The sequence below is a fragment of the Gracilinanus agilis genome, chromosome 4 (assembly GCF_016433145.1).
Source record: "Gracilinanus agilis isolate LMUSP501 chromosome 4, AgileGrace, whole genome shotgun sequence".
NCBI classification, from domain to species: Eukaryota; Metazoa; Chordata; class Mammalia; order Didelphimorphia; family Didelphidae; genus Gracilinanus; species Gracilinanus agilis.
The window spans coordinates 521,385,379-521,406,193 of NC_058133.1; the positions used below are offsets into that span (position 1 = coordinate 521,385,379).

General features: G+C 60.9%; 1 protein-coding gene across 1 annotated transcript in view; it reads right to left on the reverse strand.

The window, feature by feature from the left end:
- The window catches only part of PCBP3 (poly(rC) binding protein 3), a 41,591-nt gene that overhangs the window by 11,757 nt on the left and 9,019 nt on the right, over positions 1-20,815 (reverse strand). The window contains exons 7-10 of the mRNA XM_044675706.1: positions 16,372-16,515; positions 10,498-10,539; positions 2,322-2,400; positions 1,264-1,323 (exon numbers count right to left, since the gene is read on the reverse strand). Of these exons, the coding sequence (XP_044531641.1) occupies positions 1,264-1,323; positions 2,322-2,400; positions 10,498-10,539; positions 16,372-16,515 (325 nt within the window). The remainder of the gene's footprint in view (positions 1-1,263; positions 1,324-2,321; positions 2,401-10,497; positions 10,540-16,371; positions 16,516-20,815) is intronic.

A 20,815-nucleotide genomic window follows, 5' to 3' on the forward strand; every position in this document is an offset into this window, starting at 1 on the left:
GATCAGAAAAATCTTTCCCTCTCCACGTGGAGAATTTCGGTCCTCTAAACCAAACTGAACCGAACCCAACATCTTGCAGGGATCCTTGAGGTGAACACACGGACTCTGATGGCAGCTACCTGAGTGTCCTTCCCTGACAACAGAGCCTTAACTGCCATCTCCAGAGCCTGGCACTCTTCGGCCTAGTGACTGGCGGACTCCCCACCACCGAAATGGTAACAAGTCGTTCTTCTCTGGCCCTCCTTCCACTCCTGAACCCTGCTGCTGCTGCTGCCCCACCGCCCCACATTTCATCTCTCCTCTCCATTCTTAGGGAGAGAGCAATTTGGAAATTCCTCGCCTTGGCTGCAGCTCATGGAGCCTAAGCCTGGGCTTCGGGAGGACCCTGTACCCCCATCATCTGGTGGGGACAAGCGCCTTCCAGGGATTGACACGAGCGGCACCCTCGGAGGAACTGGAGGGTCTCTTAGAGCTCCAAAGTTGTTCCTTTTCTTCATCTGATTTCAGAAGGGTCAAATGGCTGGACATTGCTGGGCAGACGTCACTCATGAAATGGGTCGGGGGCACTAGCTGGTCTCTCCAGGTGTGCCGCTCGCAGCCCATCCTGGCGTGACCTTCATCTATGTTCTATTAGAAGCTGAGGCAAGGGCCCACCCCACGGGCCTGGGCTCTCTCTCTCTCTGCCAGAGGCACACGGGAATAAAGGAAGGGGAGCCGGGCCCAGGAGATGAGGCACACTCACCCTGGGAATGCTGCCCTCCCTTCGCTGCTCTCTGTGATGGCCACAGACTCTGCCCTCCTGAGGCTCAGCCTGTGCCCCAAGATGCCTTTCGCAAAACCAGCCAACCAACAACCAACACCGACACTGACACCAATACCAACACCAAAGCCCAAAATGAGCCTCTTGAAAGCTTGGGGGCTGCGCCTGGGGGCTGTGGGGAGGCGAAGCTTGGCTATGGGTTAAGGGCAAATGGACAGGCTGTGAGCCTAAGTATCAAGGCCTTTCCCTGGGAAGACAGTGCAGAGGAAGTGGGGTCACCAGACTGCTGGGAACCTGAGCCTTGCTGGGCAGGCTGGAGGCCTCCGGGGCCAAGCTCCCTCCCTACCCTCAGCGCCGGCCTAGGTCCTTCTTAAAGGCGGCAGGGCAGGAGTCCACGGGCAGATGGCCCTCGGAAGGCCATCCGTCCTCGTGGGAGCCCACGTCTCCCCGGGGCGGGGATGTGTGGAAGGAGCGCTCCTCCCATTGGGGGTCCTGTGCTTTACCTGGTGACTGGCCCATCAGATTTTGAGCTTCTTCGGAGGAGTGTAAAGGCAGCTTTTCTCCTGAAGAGCAAAGAAGAAAGAGATTTAAGGCTTTTGCCCTCAAGGAGATCAGCAATGTCACTTCAACTAGGGAAGCTCAAAATATGATTGATACAACGGCCTTTGGATCATCCCAAGACTGAGCTCAATGCTCTCCTTCTGCTCTTCGCGGAGGGTCTTTCCCTGCCCCCTCCCCCACCCGGGACAGCACCCATGCCTGGAACGGAGGCTTTAACTTCTCCCTGACCCAGTGCATGACCCACGGAGGCACTTAAGGGTGCTTGTGGGTGGGTGGATGGACTGCTCTGCCTGGAGAGGTCCCTCGGGCCCCAAGGGCTATCTGTTCCCTCCTGACCTGGCTACCGTCTGCCTCCCCCTTCCTCTCTCCTTCGCTCCTTCCCTCGCCTGGGCCGGGTGCTCCCTCCTGCCCTTTCCCATGCATTGTGGAGAGGGCACTTGGTGCGAGGGCCACTCGGGATCCTGGAGGGAAAATCCCAGGGGATGAGACGGGGGGAAGAGACAGGGAGAGCCCTGGCCCTGCCGGCTGGGAAGGGGACATCGTTCTCAGGGAGCCAGCTAAGGCCTGCCTTCTTGAGTGGCCCGAGGAAGCCCCCCGAAAGGCCAAAAGCACTCTGGGAAGGCTTTCATCGTCTCTACAGGGTGATTCACCTCAGCTTGAGAATCCCTTGAGCCGGGGAGGGGACGGGCATGGCGCCCTCCTCCGCGAGAACAGACTAACCACGGACAAGTAGAAAGCAGAGCACTCCCACCCCGCATCGAACTGCTTAAAGAGACTTAAACTTGCACCAAAGCGCCATTCACAACAGATTGCCCTGGCCCAGGATTCTGTCATGAAATACTTTTTAACAACCTCAGAGAGAGAGACAGAGACAGAGAGAGAGACAGAGAGAGGGACAGAGAGAGAGACGGAGAGAGAGACGGAGAGAGAGACAGAGACAGAGAGAAAGTCTACAGGTAAAAGAGAGAAGGAAATCCGTAAAGGGCATGTGGGTACGTACCAGGGAAAGCGGGGGTGGTCTGTCCAAGGGGAGGAAAGGGGGTTTGCTGCATGGCCAACTGGTGGAGCTTGGTCAACTGCTGAGGGGGTAGGAGGGACATTAGAACTAAGAAGGTTATTGTCATCGAGTACACGTCACAGTGAAGCAAAATCAAAAACAAGGACCCCGAGAACAAAATGGCACTGCAAACAGAACAAAGGAGGCGCCATGTCAGCACATGGCCCACACAAACCAACACGAACACAAGGACTTGGCCTGGGTAAATGCAGGAAGCCCACATCACTGGCAGCCGTGCTCCCTTGCTGTGCTCGCTGGCAGGATGGGGGCCTGTCTGTCCTCTGGGCCCCTTGGCACCCCGGGGCCTCCCCATTGCCTTACTGGGGGCAGCCGGGGTGGGGGGGCGCTCCCTGGGAAGCGGAGCAGCCTGGCATTTGGGCATCTCTATCTGGGGAATGTTCATCAGGCTCTCCTGGTGGCCTGCACCAGGGATGTTGCCCGCTTTGGGATACGGGCAATCTCATCATCGCCCTCAAGCACCTCCCGGGGCTCCAGAACCCGGCAGCACTCACTGCCATGCCCTTGGGGCCAGCCGGGTGCCAACCTGAGAAGGAGGCTGCCTCTCTCTCCCATGGGAACACGAGGGCAGGAGCCGGCCCTGGCACAGAGTCAGCGCTAGGGAAAAGCTTGCTGATGGAGGAGTCTTTGGGCCCTGCTGCTCCCGGGGGATGCTCCCAGCCAGCTTGCCTTGGCCTCTGGCCCTGCTCTGGGCGAGGGGGCGAACGTGGCCAGTCTCCTTTGTGCCTGGAGACCCCCAGGTGTGGCTAGAGTGTGTGGGGAGCCCCACAGCCCTGGCATGATGCCTAGCATTTAGAGAGCGATTTCCAGGGGAGAGCCCCCAATCTGCCTTTGGGCTGAGTACCAAATAGCCGTGGGAGCTGGGGGGAGCCCAAAGGAGGGAGTGGGAACCCCCTCCCCCTCCCAACGTTCTGAGGGGCCTGGGCACCTGCGGAGGTGTGGAGACATGGAGCACAGGCACCGGAGAGAGGGAAGGTGGGAGCCGGCCTCGAGGCTGGGCTCTGCGGGGTGGCCGCGATTGTCCAAGGGGGCACCCAGCGGCCAAAACTAACGCCCAGATCCTGGAGCCCCACGGGGGAGGGGAGGCAGGCCATTCAGACAGCAGCAATGGGGTGACGCGAAGCATTGGCACTGGGGAACCTGGGGCGCTGAAGAGAGTGGGGAAGAGAGGGCAGGGAAGGACTCGGAGAGGGGAGGAAGAGCACAACAGTGCAGACGAGAGAGACGCTCCTGGCCAAGCAGTCGGAGCCCCCACCCCAATATCTGCCTCAAGGAACTATGGGGTCGCAGAGGTGGGCGCGGCGCCAACGCCTCTCCTCTCTGTTTGGGCGCACCTGGGCCACGGCGGCCCCCAGCCTGGCCTGCTCTGGCCAGACCGACTCACAGCACGTTCTAGCTGGCCAGGAGAAGGGCGGCCCCTCCAGGGCACGGATTGGCTCCTTTTGGTCCACCTATCACAGAGCACCCCGCCGGTGCCTCTTGTTATTTTGAGCAGAGACTGGGCTTTTAGGCACCCGGAGAACCCTCTCCGCACCTGCTCTGCCCCTTACAGGCTCGCCAAGTTTCCTGGGACGCTGAGAGGGAAATGAGCGGCCCAGGATCACCTAGTCAGTGCGTGCCTGAGGCAGAACCTGACCTCGGGCCTTCCGAGCTCCAAATCCTTACCTGCTCTGCACCTTCCATCCTTAGAAAGGTGGCTGCAGCCCGCAAAGGTTCTGTGACTCGCCCAGTGCCCCAGGGCCGGGCACAAAGGAGCTGCTTCATCAGCGTCTGCTGACTGTCGAATGGACGTGGCACCCTTAAAAGCGGGACGCCCAGGCCTGCCCTTCTGAAATGAAGCCCGGGCCCCTTGGGGCTTCCCCTTGCCTTGGGATTCAGTCAGCATTCAGCCTCAGAAGATCTGAGTTCCATTCCTGACACTGCTCTTGAGAAGTCCTGGGCCAGCCGCTCCTTCCTCTGGGCCCCGTGTTCCTCCTCCACGAAACGAAGAATGGACCCACCCCGACTCCCTTCCTGCCCCCGCGGCGGCCGTGGCACCTTCGTGTCCCTTCACCAAAGACGGAACGACCAGAGAGGTTTGTTGAGCCGGAAAGCGGTCACACAAGGCCACCGTGCCGGGGGCAGCCGTGTGCACGATGCGAGGAGCTTCCGGGGGCCAGGATGGAGCTTTTCATCGTAAAAGGAGGGGCTGAAACCACCATCCCCGCTGGCTCGGCCCCCCTGGGTCAGCTTGCCTTCCTGCCGGACGTCCACCCAGCAGCGACTCTGGGATGCCCAAGACGAGCCCTCAAGAGGAGAGCGCAGCAGCGGGGGCTGGGCTGGGCCAGCGCCTGGGGGCTAGCCATGGGGGGCAGAAGGAGGTCCCAGGACGGGCGCCAGGGACTCCCTCGGACCAGAGGCCTGCGGCTGCCAGAAAGACTCGCCGGCCTTCCAGGAACACCCGAGGGGCGGCTAACCCTCTTCCGGGCTCTCCTCCTCCTCTGTCCGGCCTTCCCTCCTCCGATTCTGCTTCTTCTCTCCCCAGGTTTCCTCCTGGGCAACCCAAACGCCAGGGAGCCGTTGCAGCACGCACTGGCGGCCGGGCCAGGAGGCGGGCCAGGCTGACCCTTCTCCAGGGGGCGGCACGGCTCCGAGCAGGCTTTGCTCCAGGCCGCGATGGACAGGCCCAAAGTTCGGGAGGAACGAGTGCTTCGGAGGAGGGGGTGGGAGACCCCCAGCTCCTTGGGCTCACTGGGGAGCGGCCGTCTGCTCCGGCCTTTGGGAGACGGAAGGGGGCAGGGATTCCCCGGACCGCCGCGGGGGAGCCGAGCCGGGACCCAGCCCGCGATACTCACCCCATGAAGTCCACAGAGCCGCCCCAGGGGCTGCGTCCAGCCTTCCAGAGCCGCCCCTATTTCTTCTCTCGCCCTCCTCGCTCCCCGCCACCATCCGACCACAGCGTCGTCCCTCCTCTCCTGCTCGGCCCCCTGGGTCCTCGGCCAGGGCCCAAAGCATGAGGACGCCAAGTCCCTGATCCCGGAGATCCCGGAGAACGGAAGGGCCGAGGCAGGGCTACGGCGCCTCTGTTCCTCCCCAGCTCCCAACTCCCCCGGGGGGCTCTAAGGTCCTTAGCAGCCCGCCGGGGCCTCTCCTCGCCCGCCGGGGCCTCTCCTCCCCTGGAGCGCCCCCTTCCTCATCTCTGAGCCTTTGCCCCATGCGAGCCGCGCCCTTCCTCCTCCCCTCCGACTCCCTTCAAGGCTCGTCCAAGCACTGCCACTGCAAGAAGCCGGCCCGATGCTGCCCGCGGCGGTGCCCAACGCGTGCTCTTGGCTTCTGTCTGAGCACGAGGCTGACTGTCTTCTCTGTCCCCCTGGCTGCCCCCCGGCCCAGGAGAAGGGGTGCGTGTGGAGGGCCGGCAGGGGCTGTTCCCCTTGTGCACCCCCAGCCCAAAGCGAGCCCTCCACGAAAGCTCGCGGAGCCTCCCGAGGGCCCGCAGGCTTCCTTCGCGCTCCTTCCTCCCGGACTGCCCCGGGGAGCCGGTCCGCGTGGGATTCCCGGATGCCCCGGGCACAGCCCCCCGAACAGGGCAGAGACCTGGGCCCAGGGACAGACGTGCCCACCTACTCTGGAGAAGGGACGGGGGGCGGGAGGCTGGAGCCACTGTGGGGTCAGGGGAGCGGAGACACGAATTAGGACTCCGCTTCCTGCTCTGTAAAACGGGGGACCGGGGAGGTGCTCACACACGCACACACACACACACATGTACACATGCACACACATGCAGGCGCACACATGCACACACACATGTGCACACCCACGCACGCACACGCACGCACACCCACGCCCATGCAGGCGCATCTCTGAGGAGCGCCAGAGCCGCACGTATCTGTCCGTCCTTCCATCCACGCACACTCACATCTTCACATTTTGCAGGGGCTCAGCAGGCACTTGGCCGGCTCTGCTTCCCCCGTCGGACTTCCAGGTGTCCGTTCTTCCGTGTGGACTCGGATGTTCGTCGTCCCCTTCCGCCTCTGGAGACGGGAGGGGGTCAGCGAGTGAGGCCTGCAGAAGGAGCTTGGCTCACCTCTCCGTGCCCGGCCCTCTCCCGGGCGTCTGTGCCTTGTCTTCCACCAGGGTGGGCCGTGGAGGCTTTTACTCCGGGGCGAGCCCTGCCTCTGGGCTGAGTCCCGAGACAGCCATCTGGGGTCGAGAATCACGCACTGGACTTAGAGTCGGGCAGACCAGACTTGATGCTCCCTGGCTGTGTGGCCCCGAGGGAAGTCCCGGCGCCTCTGAGCCTCGGTTTCCTTCTCTGTAAAACGGGGTGATGGTTGCACCCCTCTTCTTCTCGGGGTTGTGAGGGCCAAAGGAGGCAATACCCGAACCCACCTGAAAGCGCCACGTCCAATGGGAGAGCCGGGTCTCTGCTTCCCGGCAGGGGACGAGCAAGAGAGGCGGCCCAGTGGGGAGATCTGGAGAGCGCCGAGCACCCCCACAAAGAGCCAAAGAACTAATGGAATACAGCCCTAACCGCTCACACGTGCAGAGGGCTAGGCCAGAGCAAGGAGGCCGGAGCTCAAATCCAGCCTCAGACAGGTCGCTTCACCCCGTTTGCCTCAGTTTCCTCATCCGTACAATGGGCCGGAGAAGGAAAGGGCCCACCGCCCCGGCAGCTTTGCCAAGAACGCTCCAAGGAGAGCCACGAAGGCTCGGACCCGACTCAAGAACGATGGAACAACAACAGAGTCGGTGCAGACCCTGCAGGCGGGGCCCGGCCCGGGGGCAGCAGCTCTGGGGGCTTCGTCTCGTCCGCCCACCCAGCATCTCTCAGAAAGGAGCCGGGAACGGAGGGCTGCCCGGCCTTTCGGAACGCTCCCGTGAGCTCCACGGAGCTCCAGCCCTCTGGTGGCCCGAGAAGCCTCCTGGCACGCTCCCCTTCTTCTCGGGCTTCTCCCAGCATCCCCCGGGAAGCTTTACTCCTGGGCCCCTCTGTGGTACCGAGGACTGTGGCCAGGGCCCCGGCCAGCCGCCCTGCCTCTCTGAACCTCAGTCTCCTCATCTGTCCAATGGGGATGCTTCACGTGACAGGGCTGTCATGGCGACCCTAGGAGAAGACGGGAGCGCAGAGCTTTGCAGACCCTACAGAGCTATTCTGGAAGGATCCTCCCCTTTTAGTACCGTACATCGGGATGAGCGTGCGGCTGGGGCTTGGGTGGCCTGGGTTCGAGTCCCAGCCCCGTCTCTAGCCAGCCAGTGGCTCTGGGCACCGATGCCAGCGGCCTTGGCCTCGCGCTCTGACTCGATGATCTCCGAGGGCTCCCTTCTTCTTCTCTGGTTCTAACTAGCAGACACGGGCAGCCCTCACCATCTCCGGCCAAGCTTCAGCTCCAAAGTGGAGCCCAGGCAGCGATGCCCAAGCCCACCACAGAGGGCGGCCCGTGCCCGGGGGACGGCCACAAGAGGCCTTTGCTGGGAAGCAGCCTGGAAGGGCCGGTGGGTGGCCCGGCAGCAACAGAGCCCCCACAAAGCACTGGGAGGCCTCGTGGCCGGGGCTTGGGGCCCCTGACCCCGGGCTGGGGGCTTTGGGGAAGGTGCCAATGTGGCGATACCCTTCCTGGCACCCGCGGGACGAGAGGCGCCGTGTGCCTGCGAGGTGGCCTTTCCTTAAGACGAGGACAAGCTGCTACAGGAGGAGCCTCCCTCCGGCGGCTTCCGTGGGCTTCCTTCACGAGAGCCTCAAAAAGCAGGGTTCCTGCCACCCCGGCCCCCGCGCGGCCCTGTTGTCATCCCTAAAAGATGGCGGCCGCTCCGGAAGCAGGCAATGGGGCCTCAAGCACGGCCTGGGCCACGAGCTCTCAGCGTCGGCTGCCTCCATCTCCCAGCCCTTGGAGGTCCGGCTCTGAGCCTGCCCCCTTCGGGCTCGGGCCCTCCTGTTCTCGGGCCCTGCGTGGCGGCCCCTCGTCCTCCCTGGGGCTCCCGACATGCCCCGGCTGGCGGGGCCCCTCGGCGGGGCTCCTCCTCCACCGTCCTCTCCCACCATCGTTTCTGCTGGCAGGCTTCCGCCTCTTCCCCACGGCCTCCTGCGCGGCCCCATCGCGGGCTGGCGGTGTCCCCAGAGGCCGTGTGGCCCAAGCGGGGGTGGCCGGCCGGAGCAGAGCCCTTCAGGGAGGGGGACGCCATTCCTGGGACTCCTTTAGCTCCCAGACCCGCCTTGTCACTTCTCCCCCCCACTGGTAGACCTGCGCTCTGCGGCCGTCCCGGGCAGAGGAGGCCTGGCAGGCGCCCCCGTCCCCTCGTCTCTGCGCTCAGCTCGGCCGTCCTCTCGGCGAAGTCGCCGCCTTCTGCGTGGTGGCTCGGCCGGTTCTCTCCCCCGGACGTCCCTCCTTCGGTTCCTTTCTGGGGCGCTCAGGCCTTTGCACACACCAATATGGAGAGCCACCATTTGATCCCGGAAAGCAGGAGGCGGCCTGCTCAGAAGGTGCCCTCGGCCCTGCGAGGCGAAGCTGCCCTGAGCCAGGAGAGGCTCCTCGAGGACCTTCTCTCCAGGGCGGCCACCCTTCCGTCGCAGAGGCTGGTCTGCGCGGGGTAAAAGGGCTGAAGACCACGTGTCTCTGGGGAGGGGGAGGACCGCGGGGACTGGACAGCAGCTCCACTGGGAGAGGCGGGCAGTGTTGGTGGTCGGCTCTGCTGAGCTGCTTTTGCTTGGTTTACAAGGAAAGGCGGGAGGAGGAGGGAGGTAAAGGGGAGGACGAGATCTGGAAACTGCTAGGAAAGCCAGAGAAGCTCTTGTCTTTGGCACAAACAGCTTTCAGCCTGGTCCAGAGGGGAGCGAGCCTGCTACGGACCCCAGGCCGCGGGGCTCCACTGCCCACTTTATCCCCTTCCCCTTCTGCGGGCCGATCTTACGGGAATGCCTCTTTCCACCCCTCCACGCCCGGGCAGGAGAATCGGCGTCCCCATCAGGAACTCATAAAAGAGATGGCTCTGCTTGACCACCCTTGTTCTGTTCGGTTGTTTTATGTGTTCCCACGCACACATCCAAGGGCACGCGGACACCCACAGAGGCACGCTCACACACACAGCAAGAAACCACTGGTCCCTCCAGTTTGGAGAAAATGGGGCAACTGGTCAAGATGGCACTGAGGAAGGGCAAATGCGCGCGTTTCACTAGCGGCAGAGTAGCCAGTGTAACCCTCCCCTGCCCTTTCTCCCAGGAAATGACTGAATACAATGGAAACAACTTGACTCTTCTAACACTGACCACGACAGTCCTTGCTCCCACCCTCCAAAATGCCTTGGACTGTCCTGCACAATCTCTGCGGAAGCTCCTCAGTGAACAAATTCTCAGCATCCAAAGCTCACCATCACGCAAGAAGTCGACACAACATGGAGGCGGGAGGGACTATCTCATCTATTCATTTTCCACATTGTGCAGTTGCTGCTTTTTTCAGTGACCAATGAAAGGAATACAGACACATACGCCCCCTCCCCCCCCCAGAGATCTCTGGGTAAACCGTGAATGGGAAGCAGCTTTCCAGAATCCACCCTCCCCCAGGCAGGTTAGGTCCCCCCTTTCGCTGAGAATCAAAGCCAGGAGTCTGGTGTTCTTTAAGCTACACCCATCCAAGGTACAGCATTGCCAGCCATCCCAGCTTCCCTTCTGAAGGTGTAGCCAGCATGCCTGGGGATGGACCCGACCTGGCAGCGGACTGGTGAGGAGGGAGCCACCCACGGACGAATACCCGGTTCTGTTGACCCGCTTCAGTGTGCATCTAGACAAGACTCACAGAGACAAGGCCCTCCGTTGTGGGTGGACGAGGGGGAGAGAGGGGCAAAGCCACTATCGGGACCGTTCTAGAAGAAACGACACCACGGTGGGGGGAGAGCACGGGACAGTCCCAACAATTTAACATCAGGCCAAGTCCTCAAGATTAATCCGATTAGTGCTAAGAGGTTAAAAGGCTATCGAGGTCATACGGAGACTGCACAGGTCGGTTACACTTAGTCAGTGGTATTAATATTAGTGAGTAATATTAATATTAGTAGTGACGGACAGCTGCATGCAGGCAGGAGGATGTTAACAAGGCGGGGCAGAGAATAAGAAAACGAGGTAAAGACTCACATCCGGGTGTGGAATAGCGTATTGTCCCTGAATTGTATAGGCCTGCAAGAGAGAAACCCATCGTTAGTTTGGGAAGTCGAGAGCCCTCCTCCCCGAGAGCGGCCACCCCCGTCCCCGGGCCCACTAGCGACTGCCGGGGTGTCGTCCGAGGGGCTTTCCCGGGCCTGGGGGGACCTCTAAGAAGGCTTTCTTCCCCCATGGGGCACTTCTTTCAGGCTTTTCTCCACCCAAAGCCCCTCCTGTTCAAGGGTGAGGACTTGCGAAGCTAAGGAGAAGCTGCGACTTTGGCGACCAATTAGGTGCCTAGAAGGAAATGCCACGTGGAGGCGGAGGGCGAGGCTTCTGGAGGGTCCTGGACCTCGTGGGAAGGAGTGTGGGCCGTGCCGCCTCGGCCTGACTCTACGGTGGCTGTTCAGAGCCACTTCTAAGTGAATTAGAAAAGGCGTCCCATCCTGGTAGGCATGCATTAAGTGCCTGTTGTGTACCAGGCATGGGCCAGGGGCTGGAGGTGCCACGACAAGTACAAGAGCGGCTGCCTGAAAGGAGTTCGTGTCCTCCTGGAGAGCCGGGATCGAATCTGGCTCCAGGCGTTCTGGGAAGAGCCCGTCCAGGGCCAGAGGATGCCCCCTGGGCAGAGAGGGTGAGGCCTCGAGGACAACTACCAGGGCAGGAGGGCGAGAGCTGTCCGGGAGCCTGCGCTGAAGGCATGGCTCGGGCCAGCCCTCCTGGGGGCCTCCTTGAAGCTGAGCTCCCCCAAGGCAGGGAGGACGCCTGACTGGTTCTGGATCTGGGTCGGGACCTCGTGGACTGCAGCGTTCCGTGCATAGGAACTCCATGCATGTTCATGGAAAGAACACAGACACATAAACATATGTGCAGACCACGGACATGCATGGATGTATGCCGTGTGCATGCATGCTGCATAGACCGTATGTACGTGAACACACATGCACGTAGGCACATGTGTGTGTGTGTCCCTTTTCTTTCACAAAATGGCTCAGGAGATAGGCCGAATGTCCGGCAGACGCCATTTTAGCGGGAAACCTGAACGGACTCTCGCTATCTTGGGCCAGGGACCGGGCCGAGGAGTCGTTGCGTTTTCTCCTAACGGCACCGGAATGAGATGCTCGGACGTCCACGGGAGGCGCTAGGCTGGGGGTCGAGCAGGCCCTGGACCTTCCTTGCTTCCTTCTTCCAGTTTCACCCTCCTGGCGAGAAGTCGCCGGGCGAGAGCCCGTCCCATCCCAGGCTGGCCTTCGCAGGGCCTCGGAGGCGCCCCGATCTCCTGCTGGAAGGGACCGCGGAGGCCTCGCGCGGACGCCACGAGGGGCTCGGCCTCCTTCTCGGGCCCTGCCAGCAGGAGCTCCAGGAGTCTGGGAGGCTGGGAGGGGAAACCGAGGCAGGAAGGGGAAGCCACTCGCCCTGCCTGCCAGCGAGCCGAAGAGGCCGGGTTGGAACGCAGGACCTCTGACCCCGGTCCAGCTCTTTCCACCGGAGCACACTGAGAGTGTAGGAGAGCCCGGGAGCGGCCCGTCCGGCTGTGGCTGCTTTCTTGGGGGCGAGTACAGCTGCTAAGAGGGGGCAGTAAGAGGCGGCTGGGCTGACCGCTGCCCGAAGCTCGGGTTTCCAGGCCGAGTTTTTTCAGTGAGCCCAAACGCTTAAGAAGGCTCAGGGCAGCGGGCGGAAGCCGAACCACCAGCAATAATAATAACGATGGTGATGATGGTGCCAACACACACCCTGGAGCTCGGGCCTAAGCGAACGCCTCCTCCGGGGGGGCCCTGCCTGGGGATCTCCCCTCTGCAAGTTGGGGTGCTTCGGTGAGGACGGGCCGTTCTCCACCCCTGCCCTCCCGACCATGGCAGCGCTTCCGCTCCTGCCCCCGCAGGCCTCGCCGGCTGTGATTCTCCTCACGAGGGCTTGGCCGGCCCCAGCCCGGCCCCAGAGGGCTTCTCGGACAACCAAACACATTTCCTCCTTAAGATGATTTCGGACGTTCCGAAATCATGGCACACAGAAGAGGAACCACCTTTGGAAAGGGAGAGGAAAGACGAGGCCCTTCCTGGACCGTCACCCAGCGGAATGGCAATCCCATCAGCCCACTCATGTAGGCCCAGAGAACGGGAGGCGTGTAAAGGAGGCGTGTGCGCGTGGGGCGGAGAGCGCGGCCCTGGGAGGGGGCGGGGGAGGGGCGCTGTGCCGCGGGCGATCCATGAGGTCAGCTCAGAAACAACTGGACGGAGGAGACGGCTGTCGGGAGTCACTTGGCGGCCAGCCTTGTAAGATGGGTCCCTCCTGAAGGCCCTCAGAGACTCGGTCCAGACCCCCCGCCCCGGGGCCGAGTTCCCTTTGGAGAGCCACCTGGAGGGCTCACCCTGGGCGCTCCCTGGCCCAAAGCGGGCAGGGCCAGAACTGGGACTCCCGTCAAACCGGCCATTGGCCGACTGTGTGTGGTAGGAAAGTGAACCCTGAGCGGGGCCCATGTTTCGAATGCGAGTTTAGACAGAGCCAGACTTTGTAAAGCCAGGATCCGTCTGCGGCCCACCACGGCCTCCCGCCCGGGGCCTGGACCATCTCTCGGCAGACACGGAGGCAGCCCCACTCAAACTGGGTGAAAATGGAGGTCGAGTCTGCCGGGAGGGAGCCCGAACAAATAAAGGAATCTTATCAGAGGCAGAAAAGTGAGCCGGGGCAGGAAGGAAGGCCCTCTGGGGAGGAAAAGGCTCCCTCCTCCGCTCTGCTCCCCAGCCTGGCCCGGCCCGGCGGGCACACGGTGGCGGCTTGGAAAGCCGCAGCGAATCCTGGCGCCGGTGCGAGATTCCCGGGCGAGGCGAGGGGAGGAGTGAGGAGGACCCGGGGAGTCCGGCCTTGTTTCAGAGTGGATCCCGGCTGGGCCTTGGGAGGTGTGGGAGCCCGAGGGGAAAGGCTGGCCGTGTGGGGGAGGAGGCAGGCAATCCAGAATGTGGGCAACATTGCAGCCGGTTCATGCTTCCTTGGCCTGCGTGGGCACCCCCCACCCCCCCGTCAGGTTCCCCCACATGCGTCCCTCACGGCTAGTGATTGTATCTTTCCTGGCTCTGGGGCTGTGGCCAAGGCACGAGGCTGGGGCTCGGCTCCAAACGAGACCCGGTTCTTGGCTTGGTTCGGGAATGGCACGAAGGCTTTTGGCCGGCTGGGGCCCAGGGACGGGCACCCCCTGGCTCTGCATTTCCCAGGCTACCCCGACAGCTCTTCAGTCTGATGGGGAACCCGGGGCCGCCCGCAAACACTGCCCACCCGGGGCCTTGCCGTGGGCTAAGTGGGCTCGAACTCAAGCCAACGTGGGCCGATGGCTGCAGAGAGCGGCCGGTACAAGGCTCGAGCGAGCCTCCGCACGGAGAGGCCATCGTGGGCCCTCTTTCCCCTGAACTGACCAAACCCCCTCCTTAGTGGAAGCCCCACTTGCTTGGTCCTTGTGTTGACCGTCCGGCAGCCATTCCAGATCCCTCCTGGCGCCTGCTTGGCTTCTAAGCCGGGGAGAATCCCCTGTGCGGGCTGGTGCTCAGCAAGGGCTTACAGGAAATGGCTGGCCGGGGACGCCCCTGCCTGCCCACAGCCCGGGGGACGGACTAGCGGGCTCCCTCGGGTTCTCCTTCCCGGGCTCTGGCCACCTCCACGATTTCTCCCCTGGGGATGGGCGACCCCCCCCCCCCAAAGCTTAGAAGGGACTCAGTCGTGGCCCTGCGGAACCACAGTGAGGAGCTGATAAGATTCCTTTATAAATCGAGCGCAAAATGGCGGCCGGACAGACCCTTGGGCGGGCGGCCCTGGAAAGGCCAAGCTGTTGGTCTGGCGGGATTCCTTTACGGAATTCGCACGGGGCCCTTCCCTCGGCCTAGACAGACGTGTAAGTCTCCGTGTGTGTGCGTGTGTGCACGTGTAGGCGTGTTCCTCGTGGACAGAGTTCGCGTTTACACGCCCCCCGTTCTCCATTCCCTGCTTCGTTTCAATTTGAGGCCAATCGTTTCTCAGCAAAGTCTTTCTCTCTCTTTCCCAAAGATACAATTCACTGCACAGCTGGGCCCAGAGCTCTTCCACAGGCTGACCGCGTGGCCAATTGGCAGCAAATCGGGTGCCCGTCCCAGCTTTGGTGACTGGACCGAAGGCCAATAGACGCCCGGAGCTGGGCGAGGATCGGGTGAGCTTTTATGTGTTGGCTGGGCGGGGCGGGGCTGGCTGGCATCTCCTTCCTAGAGGGCAGACTGGGAAGGGCACCTTGGGAGACGGGAGGGGAAGGGCAGGGCACGAGCCTCCCAGGTGCCACAGGGCCCGTCCGCAGAGACCAACGGCAGCCCCTGTCCTACGCCTGCTAGCTCACCCAGGCCTCGCTCGCTATGCCAGCAGAGTCCCAGCTCGAGACCATCCCTTGGAAGCGAGCAGCGGGCAAGCAGCGCTCGGCAGAGGGCCCCCAGGCGTGCCGAATGGCCAGTCCGAACCAGACAGAGGAAGGAGGGAGCTTTAACGTCAGCTCTTTGGCCCCCGACGGGCACTGGCCGAGAGGCTGCTCTGCAGGAGCTCTGGGTTATCTGGGGGGATCCGAGCCTCTGCCTTTGGGCAGCAGCTGCATCCTTGTGGAAGGCCAGCGTTCGGGCGGCTTCCTGCTAGGGCAGCACACCAGGACTGTGGGATGGGGAAGGCCGCCGCTCGAGGCATTAGACCTCCGGAATGGGATGGAACGACCTCGGCCCTGGCTGCGGCCAAGGGAGGCGGGAGCTACCGACGGATGCTCAGTGAGCTACACGGATCTCGGGTGCTCGTTCTACTGGGTCAGGAGCCGTGATGAGAGGCGGCAACATCTTTGGGCTAAAGTATTCCTTCTGGGCAGATCATGTCATAGACTGTTTATTCTGTTGAGGGGCAGAGACAAGGACAGAGAGAGACAGAGGCAGAACTAGAGAGGCAGAGCCACAGAGAGAAACTGAGGCAGAGAGACAGAAACTGAGGCAGAGACACAGAGAGAAACTGAGGTAGAGAGACAGAGAGAAACTGAGGCAGAGAGACAGAGAGAAACTGAGGCAGAGATAGAGAGAAACTGAGGCAGAGAGACACAGAGAGAAACTGAGGCAGAGAGACAGAAACTGAGGCAGAGATAGAGAGAAACTGAGGCAGAGCCACAGAGAGAAACTGAGGCAGAGAGCCACAGAGAGAAACTGAGGCAGAGAGACACAGAGAGAAACTGAGGCAGAGACAGAGAGAAACTGAGGCAGAGACACAGAGAGAAACTGAGGCAGAGACAGAGAGAAACTGAGGCAGAGGCACAGAGAGAAACTGAGGCAGAGAGACACAGAGAGAAACTGAGGCAGAGACACAGAGAGAAACTGAGGCAGAGAGACAGAGAGAAACTGAGGCAGAGAGACAGAGAGAAACTGAGGCAGAGATAGAGAGAAACTGAGGCAGAGAGACACAGAGAGAAACTGAGGCAGAGAGACACAGAGAGAAACTGAGGCAGAGAGACACAGAGAGAAACTGAGGCAGAGACAGAGAGAAACTGAGGCAGAGACACAGAGAGAAACTGAGGCAGAGAGCCACAGAGAGAAACTGAGGCAGAGAGAAACTGAGGCAGAGACAGAGAGAAACTGAGGCAGAGAGCCACAGAGAGAAACTGAGGCAGAGAGACACAGAGGCCAAGCCAGAGAACAGCCTACTCTCTCAGCTCGTGTTCTAGGGAAGGAGGCAAACCCCTTGGTTTCCTAGCCAGCGGCAGAGCGGGCAAAGCTCGTTTGGGCTGGTTTGGTCAGCTGTGACAATGACAGAGCTCTGTGCCCAGCTGCGGGGCATGCTATGGATGGGGTGAGACATGCACAGGAGAAGGCGAGAAAACCTGAGGGCACTAACGGGCAGCGGCTGGTGCTGCAGCAAAAGGCTGAGGTTGGCAGTGGAGGCAGCAAGCGGGTCGGCTCTTACCTGACCACCTGCAAAAATGACAGGGGTGGAGGCGGGCTTTGGGCGGTAGGGAATGGTGGCACCTTTCGGTGGGGACTAGGAAAGGGACAAGGAGAGGGAGAGAGAACATTAGAACAGCTTCCCAGACATGCCCATCAGAAGAGAGTCAAGAGCGCGCAGAGGCCCGCCGAGGAGGCTGCCAGGGAGGCCCTGCATCCTCCGAGCCCGGCCTCCTTCCTCCATTGGAGGGTGGGGGGCTCGCCGGCCAGGCCGCCCAAAGCACATCCAGGAGAGAGCAGGCGGAGTCAGAGCCCAGAGCCGGGCCACGAGAGGAGGCCGAGAGGGAGGAGGACGCACTCTGGTTCCACACTCGGGGGGGAGAGGCCTTGCCTGACCTTCTCAAGTGATGAGATGGTCCCCACCAGACCATCCTCCTCAGCCCTACTGCTCTGGGACCAGCCCCCCTCCTGCGGTCTGTCCTAGGGGCGGGCAGAGCCAGATGTGCCCCGTGGCACCCATTCCTGGAGCCCTTTCCTGACTCCTTCCCCTCATGTCCAGGAGAAATGCTACAAGCTGGGGTGGCGTCCCCAAGGCTTGCTCTCCTCTTTCAAGCATGGGCATCGACACCCACTGACCGGTGGGCAGTAGTGATGTGGGTGGCTGATGATAGCCATTCTGCTCCCTTGGCAGCAGGCGCCCTTGCACCCCCTTGTGGAGGGGCCCGGGCCCGGGTGAACTAGACACACGATCCGTCTGGTTCCCCTGCTGCCCTCGCCATCACTGCCCGGGAGGAGAAGGGGGGCCTCGTCCCCATCCCGGGGAGAGCCTGGGGGTGGAGCTGACACCTCCAGGGGGACTGCAGGGACGCCAGAGCTGCTGTCCAGCAGATGGCTGTGATTAGAAGCCTGTTTCTCACGGCCCGGAGAAGGAAGGAGTTCTGAAATAAATGCTGGTCCAGGATGTCCAGGGCCCTGAAGGCCACACATTCCGGTCCAGACTCACCCAATGTGGTGGCACAGCCATCTCGGGCAGAGTTGACACAAAGCAACAGCTGCCACCCGGGCAGGTTTGGGTTTGGGGGCTTTGGGGGTCAAAAAGCACTCCCTTCCCTCCTCTACGTTGGCCTGCCCAGGCCCTAGCCCAGCGGGAAGGACGGAGATGTAATGGAGAAGCAGATGGATGCTAGACCAAGGCACGATGGGGTCCCAGGCCCCAAAGAAGCACTCGAGAGCTGGACCCACGTCTGTCTGGCCACAAGTGTCCAGTCGGTCACTGGCGGGCGGACACAGCCTGAGAGGGAGAACCGTGCTCCGAGGAGCCGGCTTCACCCGGGCCGCCATCTTTGTCAAAACAGAGATTTCCCAAGTGCCGTTCTCGTGGCGTTATCGTGAACGACCCCGAATCGCCCCCTCTCGGGAAGGCTGCTGGCTGCCTTTCACCTGGCCCGACTCTTCCCCTCTACAGCTCTTCCATAGGAAGTTTATGAGAGGCCGAGAGGTGGGCCGGGCTGGAGCTCCTCCCCTCTTCAACTCCTCTTGGTTGCAGGGTGCATGCGGGGGACTCAGAGGCCCTCAGGCCAAACTAAACCAGAACTTCCCCTCCAGCCCCCCGAAAGGGACCGCCCCGAAAGTGCCCAGAGACCAGTAGTGATGGACACTCCGTCACCTCTCCGGGAAGGTTTTCCTCCCTCTTGGCACCCTCCACCCAGTGCTCCGCTTCTGCTCTCCAGGGTCGACCAGAACGAGGGAAGGCCCGTCCCTAAACGACAGTCCTTTGGACAGCTGCAGACTGCTCTCTTGTCACCTTCCGCCGCCTTCCCCACACCCACATCCCTAAACTGGTCCTCGTATGCCTGGTTGTGCTACCAGCCCCCAGGCTCCTGCCTCCCTCCTCGGGCCCCTCGTCAGCGTGAATGTCGACTGAAGTTCTTGAACCGCCATCCCTACGCTCCAGAGCTCCAGGTAGAGCCTCCATGCTCAGCACACAGAGCACTGGGTGAACATGGCAGGGAAGCCCAGGGACTACAGCTCAGCCTTCAGCGGGCCTTGGCTTAGTTGCATTTCCCTCAGCTTGCATCGGCCCTCCCTCCCCACACCGTTAAGGACTGGGCATGCCTTTCCTGTTGAGCTAGAACAGTTGGCTTGGGAATTCCGAGGTCTTCTCCGAAGCATTCTGGTTTGACCCTCGTCCCGGCGACATGCTGAGTTTCCAGTCTATATTTCACAATGGAATTGGACCTGGGTTCACATCCGGAATCGATTTGGCCATCCAGTGTGCGACGTTTAGTCGACGTTCACCCTGTGGCTTCGTAACCAAGCGGACAGGAAGACAAGCACACTCAAGGGGGCCGACTCGATTCTGCATGTAGATCATTTCAGAGCCGAGAACCCTGTCGGTGGGAAATCTTGGGTAGGTTGCAGGGAGATAAATGCCGCTGCCACTCGCCCAAGCGGACTGTGGAAAGGCTCTTTGTTTCTAGGCCTCCCCTGAAATGGAGGGCGTAGAGCGGAGGAGCTCTGACCTTGCTGGTTTCCAAGGTTCCAAGGAGTCACATGTGACTCGTGAAGCCCCATACCAAAGCTCATCTGTCAAGAATCTTGGGTTTTCCTTCCAAACTTACTTTTCTTTCTAACGTCTTACTAAGCATCTCGTCATCCGGCCCTCACGATGACTGCTTCATGATGGGACGCATCCTCCTGTCTCTTCTGCAGCCTTCTCAGGCAAGGCGCCGCTTTCGAATTGGGAGGGGCTGCCACGTTCCGGGGTACGGCGCTCCGTTCGTCTTCGTCTTTCCACAGTGGTTCCGAATTCTGCCTGTCCCATTTCTTCGGATGTTCCTTGGAGGTGGCCGGGCAGCCACCACTTTCTTTGCTGTTTGGATGGAGCTATATCCACTTGGGTCTGGCTTCTTTTCCAGTGCAATGATTCACTTTCGTGAGCCGCTGGAGGTAAAAATAGGCTCCTCTTCCTTTGCCCGGCACACCTTTCCCTGTAAAGACAGCAAGCTTGTGACCAGCGGGGATGGCTGACTGCCCGAAGGGCTCGGTGGGGGCCCATTCTGGAGAGTCGAGGTCCTTCCTCTAGGCAACTCCTGCTCGTTCCAACCAGGGTGAAAAGAATCTGGGTGATGCCTCCTTTTCCCCAAAGCTAGCATTGCCTCCCTCAGTTGGGGAGCCACAAAGGCAGGATGAGACCCCTGTGGCTACTGTCATGCCTACTGTCATAAGCAGCAGCTTAGCAGCTCAGTGGCGAAGTTAAGAATTCTTTGAGCAAAGTGTGCACAGTGTGGCTGGGCAGACGGCGGAAAGGAAGCCGAGGCTACAACGCCCCCTATTCTAAGGTCGTCTCTAACCGTGGACTGGTGGCACTCCCAGAGTCAGATGCTGCTCGAACGACCCAGAAGGTGACCCACGAGGGGGTCGAAGCACTCAGATCTTTCTAGATAGCCGCAGGATGAAGGAAACTTGAAGACAAAGATGGCTGCAAGAGGCCAAGGATAGGCTTGGAAGTGGATGTCATCCTGCGTTTCCAGTGCAACCTGGAGTATCATTTCATGGGACTCTGGGACTTTTCACCTTGCAATCAGTGCTCACGATGCCCACGTGCAAAGGATGAGCGGGAGGATCATTGCACCTCGTGTGGCAATCCTGGGTCGAGAGGATGGAGTAGAGCCAGGCTACGATTCCCTTGGCAAGATCTTCCAGACCAATTCAACAATTTCCGTGAGGATTCAGTGGCTTTTTTTTTTTAAACCTTTAACTTCTGTGTATTGGCTCCCAGGTGGAAGAGTGGTAAGGGTGGCCAATGGGGGTCAAGTGACTTGCCCAGGGTCACACAGCTGGGAAGTGTCTGAGGCCAGATTTGAACCCAGGACCTCCCGTCTCTAGGCCTGGCTCTCCATCCACTGAGCCACCCAGCTGCCCCCTGATTCAGTGGCTTTGATATGAAAGCGGACGATGGAGACACACGTATTGGAAAATAAGGTTTAGAACCAAAAGCCTCTGCCTCCCGCCTGTAAATCGTGACTACGTTCTTCAAGAAGAAAGCTGGAAGCCCTCGAATTGTGGCCGTGCACTAAAAACGCCACTCAAAAATGGAACCGATTTCACCGTAGCAGACAGGAAATGCTGGTTACTGTCGTAAGATAATTACAAGATCCGCTGACTGCGGCCATATCATTGACTGGTCAGGGCCAAAGCTTTTATCGACTATTTAACAACAAGGAACTGGAGGAGGGCATTTTCTGTTATCAACAAGAAGACGAGGAACGAGGATATGGGTAAGAAGCCAAGATGTGCATCACCAACAGTTCCAACTCAGACTCTCTAAATGAGCTGCTGAAGGTGAAAAATGGGAAACAGATGAAGGCAAAGACATTGATTCTGAAGAGTGGCAG